Here is a 6,899-nt window from a genome sequence, read left to right as displayed (position 1 = left end):
AATGTGAGACTGCAGAGTTACAAAAGATGCTGCAAAATGGAGACAAACTGATAGGAAGTATAGGTTTGTGGAAGATAGAATCATGAGGTGGAATCAAAAGTCGGCAGTCTTGACAAACAGGAACCCCAGAGTATGGCAGCCCTGGTGGTGGGCACCTAAGAAACCCTATATCACCGGACTTCTTTCATGGGGATTTAAGGAAATGATGCCCCTGGAGTTGGAGTTAGTGGGTAAGAAAACCAACTCCTCCTCTTTTTTGTTGCCAACATACTATGCTTCAGTAAACAAATCACAAACACTGGAATCAATACTTCCGCACATTTCAAGCTACGTTTCCTTCCATGCCTGTATGAGCACCTTGGTAAGTGTGCAATACTGTACCTAATGTTCGGACTTCAACTATGGATGATGTTCACACCATTACCTCAAGTGGCATAGTATGGGGGGTTGCATAAAATGCCTCAGTATTGCTTACTTGCACCCAACTGGTATTTCACACAACATGAAGGGCTGGTGTACAAAGCTCCTTTGCGGTTGCAAAGTATGTTGAGTACAATATCATGTTTCAATTGACCAAACACAGTCGACTAAACAGTTGGTCATTTCCATATTTTTGTAACTAAATACTGGAACACTCTTTACTACTTCGATCAGAAGCACGCCTTGTATTCTATTATGCGACAACCTTGAAACATACATTTTTTCAAACTATCGCATGAGTGAGACGCCATAGTGGATAAACTTTTAGTGTCAAACGCCTTTGGGATATTTTTCTCTCTCTACACATTACTAAATAACATAACACATAGCAAAAGAGTGTGTCAGAATATACTAAAGGTACTCTGTTATTTAGAAAAGGCTGCCTGATTGGAAGACTCCCTTTTGTAAGTCATTACTACTTGCAAACAAGAGGGATGTGAAAGGGAAATCCCCTTGCTCATTGTGACTTGCAATCAAAGTTAACGGTGGTTTGTGACGTCAACTGTAGTCACACAAGTCATTGAACAAACACCAACACCAGTTGGGTGGAGCTTAAATTGCAAAGTGGAGGTTCTCCCATGAGGCCAGCAGTGTGCGCCTATCCTTGCTATCCGTTTTTTTATGCTACTCGCACTACTAATTCCAGAATGCTGAGGGGCGATCCGGTGGAGAGGCCAGCAGTGTGCGCCCATCCTTGCTTTCTACTTAAGGGCTTTTGCGAGTCTCTAAAGCCGACGGGCTTTTTGGAAAACGCACCTGCATGCCGAGCAGGCAACGAAGCCCTTGACGTATCTACGGTGGCTTTCTTCACCACCCCTAAACTTTATCTCTACTGATGAGGGATATACATCCCGAAACCCGGGCCATGTCTCGGGTCTAGAGATTACCGAACTTTCAAGAACTGATTTGCACCATCCAAGGTGATACACTTTGAACTTTCCGGTTTCTTATGCTACTCGCACTACTAATTCTAGAATGCTGAGGGGATATCCGGTTGAAAGTCCAGCAGTGTGCGCCCATCCTTGCTTTCTACTTAAGGACTTTTGCGAGCCTCCAAAGCCGATGGGCTTTTTGGGAAACGCACATGCATGCCGAGCAGGCAACGAAGCCCTTGACGGATCTACGGCGGCTTTCTTCACCACCCCTGAACTTTATCTCTACTGATGAGGGATATAAATCCCGAAACCCGGGCCATGTCTCGGGTCTAGAGATTACCGAACTTTCAAGAACTGATTTGCACCATCCAAGGTGATACACTTTGAACTTTCCGGTTTCTTATGCTACTCGCACTACTAATTCCAGAATGCTGAGGGGCGATCCGGTGGAGAGGCCAGCAGTGTGAGCCCATCCTTGCTTTCTACTTAAGGACTTTTGCGAGCCTCCAAAGCCGACGGGCTTTTTGGGAAACACACATGCATGCCGAGCAGGCAACGAAGCCCTAGACGGATCTATGGCGGCTTTCTTCACCACCCCTGAACTTTATCTCTACTGATGAGGGATATAAATCCCGAAACCCGGGCCATGTCTCGTGTCTAGAGATTACCGAACTTTCAAGAACTGATTTGCACCATCCAAGGTGATACACTTTGAACTTTCCGGTTTCTTATGCTACACGCACTACTAATTCCAGAATGCTGAGGGGCGATCCGGTGGAGAGGCCAGCAGTGTGCGCCCATCCTTGCTTTCTACTTAAGGGCTTTTGCGAGCCTCCAAAGCCAACGGGCTTTTTGGGAAACGCACCTCCATGGCGAGCAGGCAACGAAGCCCTTGACGAATCTACGGCGGCTTTCTTCACCACCCCTGAACTTTATCTCTACTGATGAGGGATATAAATCCCAAAACCCGGGCCATGTCTCGGGTCTAGAGATTACCGAACTTTCAAGAACTGATTTGCACCATCCAAGGTGATACACTTTGAACTTTCCGGTTTCTTATGCTACTCGCACTACTAATTCCAGAATGCTGAGGGGCGATCCGGTGGAGAGGCCAGTAGTGTCCGCCCATCCTTGCTTTCTACTTTAGGGCTTTTGCGAGCCTCCAAAGCCGACGGGCTTTTTGGGAAACGCACCTGCATGCCGAGCAGGCAACGAAGCCCTTGACGGATCTATGGTGGCTTTCTTCACCACCCCTGAACTTTATCTCTACTGATGAGGGATATAAATCCCGAAACCCGGGCCATGTCTCGGGTCTAGAGATTACCGAACTTTCAAGAACTGATTTGCACCATCCAAGGTGATACACTTTGAACTTTCCGGTTTCTTATGCTACTCGCACTATTAATTCCAGAATGCTGAGGGGCGATCCGGTGGAGAGGCCAGCACTGTGCGCCTATCCTTGCTTTCTACTTAAGGGCTTTTGCGAGCCTCCAAAGCCGACGGGCTTTTTGGGAAACGCACCTGCATGCCAAGCAGGCAACGAAGCCCTTGACGAATGTACGGCGGCTTTCTTCACCACCCCTGAACTTTATCTCTACTGATGAGGGATATAAATCCCGAAACCCGGGCCCTGTCTCGGGTCTAGAGATTACCGAACTTTCAAGAACTGATTTGCACCATCCAAGGTGATACACTTTGAACTTTCCGGTTTCTTATGCTACTCGCACTACTAATTCCAGAATGCTGAGGGGCGATCCGGTGGAGAGGCCAGCAGTGTGCGCCCATCCTTGCTTTCTACTTTAGGGCTTTTGCGAGCCTCCAAAGCCGACGGGCTTTTTGGGAAACGCACCTGCATGCCGAGCAGGCAACGAAGCCCTTGACGGATCTACGGCGGCTTTCTTCACCACCCCTGAACTTTATCTCTACTGATGAGGGATATAAATCCCGAAACCCGTGCCATGTCTCGGGTCTAGAGATTACCGAACTTTCAAGAACTGATTTGCATCATCCAAGGTGATACACTTTGAACTTTCCGGTTTCTTATGCTACTCGCACTACTAATTCCAGAATGCTGAGGGGCGATCCGGTGTAGAGGCCAGCAGTGTGCGCCCATCCTTGCTTTCTACAGTTTCACTGTGTGAATGGTAATTGACGGCCTAAAAGAGGTGACAGTGGTCCAGGGAAACCACTTCCTGCTCCCGCAATGTCATTCCCTGACTGCTGTCTTTTATTTTTGTTGAAGAAACCACAAACCTTATCCTTCAGAAGAAAGGGGCTGATTTAAACAAATGTTGCAATGCAAAGATTTTAAACTCCGGGATAACGGCCTGCTGTCCTCACAGGTCTTCCTCCTCCTATCTGCAGTCACTTGTAAGCGGTTGCAAAAGGCCTGGTCTTTTCAAATTAACCAGTTAGTGGATTTTTCGACCCCATGTGAATGAGCATTTTGGGATGTGACACACTAGTACATCAGTCGCATCTCAAAATGAAGACCTGATCAGAAGCCATTCAAGCCCAAAATCACTGACTAAATTGCATCCTGGGTCTTCCTTCATATTTTATTGGAACATTCAGTGCTATAATTTAACAGCAATAAACCACTACGTCCAACCACAAACATTGACTTTCGTTGTTAAAAAATAAAGTGCTTAATTTGTGCCACCTTCACAAGCACCAACGCACAATTTTTGGGAACGGGACTTACGTTTCATCCTCAGACATTGACCAGAGAAAGACTAGAAAGAAAGCAAAAGGGAGAGAAAAATATGAAAACAGTGACTAAAGGAGAAATGAAAAAGAACATGCAAAAAGACAGACAGGGAGCGTAGAAAGGTGAACAAAAGAGGCATGAGCAAATGAAGACTAGGCAGCCTTGGTCTTCGACAAAATGTGGTACTTGACAAAAAAAGAGAGGCTACTAAAAAAATGTAAGCCTCTGCACTTTTTTTATTCAAATTGTCTATTGTGCTAAAATAGAACGTATTAGTGCAAAAATAGACGGAGATTAACAGAACGTGTTTCTAATATGTGATGCTGTGTTAACTAGCATAGAGGTGCTAATTAGCACAACGTGGGTCGTTTATTTAATTCGAACGTGTTTTACGTGAGATCATATTCATTTTCTGCTACTGCCATTTTGTTTCTGAAATGAGTCACTGAGTGAGAGCAGGCGCGCGCGTGTACAATAATCACTTCAGCGGGCAGGCGTACAGTAATCACTTCAGCGGCCTCCAGTAAACAAAACACTGCCGTGAAATGGAAGCCAACGATGCACTTTAGCATGGATTATGCAGAACACCTCCCTCTGAGACGTGAGTGCATTTAGTTGAGGCTTGCAGTAGTGTAATACAAATGCCCAGATTGTCTGACATTACATTCTGTACTACTGAGAAAACAAATGGGCAATTTGTAGACTAAAATGCTAATTGCTTTTGAAGTCGAAAAGCATCATGTACGTTTCAATACCACACTTGCATACTTAAAAGCAACGAGGACAGTTTGAAATTGTCAAAGAAGATGGGCCGTAATGGCTTGATATCTGTTGTATTCAAAAGAAAATTATCGAACTAAGAATATAACCCTTACACTGTACAGAGTATGCGTTATTATGTACGGTGGCAACACTATTGTAAGAAACATGGCTTATACAACGAATATCTTCCAAATCGCTATAGATTTTCGAACTTTAGTACTCGACTGAAAAAAGCAGCTATTAGCTTCATATCATTGATTTAATAATTTGTCGATTTAAATATCGAGCATTCTTTAGATGATGTCAAGTCCCCTACATTCTTGACATGTCTCTTTTCCATTATCTATATACATATAGTTGCTTGAGAGTGACGTCATAGTTAAGGCTACACAGCAGGTTCGAGGATAAACCTACATTTTCATAAATAGAGTAACTACTTCCGATTTTTTATAATTTCCTGGGACTGATTAACAATCTTCATTTTCAAATTCATTTTAACGTTCTGTCCTGTTCATTGTCCATGCCCTATCTTTGAACCTTTATCGGGATAACATTGTTTCTATCACGATTTTTATGTTTAGTTTTGTAAAGCGCATGGCTGCCCAAGGTCTTCCCCGCGCTGGTGAGTGCTGAACTTAGAATTGTGCTCACTAGTGCATTAGAAGGGGAAATAGCCAGGTCTTGAGTTGTTCCCTAAAGGAAAGTTATTTTTGCAGTGATCTGAGGCCATGTGGAAGCTTGTTCCACAGCTTCGGTACCAAGTGTGCAAATGATCTTCCTCTTCTTCTTTTGACTCTGGTCGTGCTGAGATGATGTGCTGACGACTTTGCTGGATCTGGGCACCAAGCGTGGTCTCGATATATCAAGTGTTGGCTGCTACTGCTGTGTATGTGCTCTTTAAGGCAAACAAAGATTGTTGTCCTCCACACCAGCTATTCAATACTTTACTGGTTTGTGTCAAACCTATACCAAGTTTTCCCTTATGTTGGATTTCCTTCAAAGGCCTGTGGTTATCTGCGTAAGTTCTGAATTCATGTCCTCCCCGGCTTGAGCTTCTGTCACCAGAGAAGACATCTCCACGGCTAGTCATACTTGGTGATTAGTCCTATCCACAGTGTTGGCGGTGGAGTGGTGATCACGAGTGTTATGGCGCACTCTGAGGGAATTTTGTTGCTCAGCAGTTGAAGAAGTGGGAATGCAGAATTCTCTGAAACATAACTTGAAATTTTTATCCAGGAAAGCGTACAGCACTGGATTAAGGCAACTGTTTGTGTAGCCAAGAGCAATGCAAATATGCCATGTAATAGTTTCGACGCGAGAAGGTGGTACGTTGATCAAGGCTTTAATGATGACATAAATGTGGATTGGGGTCCAGCAGACAATGAACACGGCTACCACAACGAGGACCATTTTAGTGATGCGTCGAAGGTTCCTGTCCTTCTCTTTGGATCCAGAAAGCATGCGGACGCTTTTGAGGCGCAGGATCATCATGCCGTAGCATACGGTGATGATGAGGACTGGCATTATGAATGCAAAGATGAAAACACAGATCTTCAGTAGGTTGTCCCAATACCAAGAAGGGTGAGGAAACACCAGGGTGCAATCTGTCGACCCTGAAATAAAATTTAAAGAGGAGAATCAGATTTCAAGCTTTACATTTGCCTTAACAATGAGTGAGTTCAGCTCTTTAGACTCGTTATTTATTGTAAATTGGAAAAGTTTACATATGTGAATTCATAAGCAAATAATTTTTCAGAACATGTTTATTCTGGACTCATTTTTACCAATGGTGCTTTATTAAACTTTGGCCAGGATAATAATCAGTCTTTATCGTGTTTCATTTGCAGTCCTTGTAACACCTATTTTCTTCTTTCTCTCCTTTTTTCTTTTTCTTTTCTCTGCTTTCTTTCTCTCTTGCCTTCTTTCTTTCTTGCTTTTCTGCTGTTTTCTTACCTTCTTTTCTTTATTCTTTCTTTCTTTCTTTCTTTCATTCCTTCCCTCTTTCTGACTACCCTCCCTTATTTTTTCTTTCTTTCTAGCTTTCTTTCCTCCCCTTTTTAGATCAAATGTTC

At 43.8% G+C, this 6,899-nt stretch overlaps 1 protein-coding gene across 1 annotated transcript in view; it reads right to left on the bottom strand.

Annotated features, from left to right (window-relative positions):
• Positions 1-5,323: 5,323 nt before the first annotated feature.
• Positions 5,324-6,899, bottom strand: part of OPRM1 (opioid receptor mu 1) — a 436,965-nt gene continuing 435,389 nt past the window's right edge. The window contains exon 3 of the mRNA XM_086925363.1: positions 5,324-6,440. Coding sequence (XP_086781489.1) covers positions 5,914-6,440 — 527 coding nt within the window. The 3' untranslated portion in view covers positions 5,324-5,913. The remainder of the gene's footprint in view (positions 6,441-6,899) is intronic.

The sequence above is a fragment of the Lissotriton vulgaris genome, chromosome 6, assembly GCF_964263255.1.
Source record: "Lissotriton vulgaris chromosome 6, aLisVul1.2, whole genome shotgun sequence".
Classification (NCBI taxonomy): domain Eukaryota; kingdom Metazoa; phylum Chordata; class Amphibia; order Caudata; family Salamandridae; genus Lissotriton; species Lissotriton vulgaris.
The sequence above is the reverse complement of the archived record's forward strand: the minus strand, read 5'-3'. Positions and strand labels throughout refer to the sequence as shown.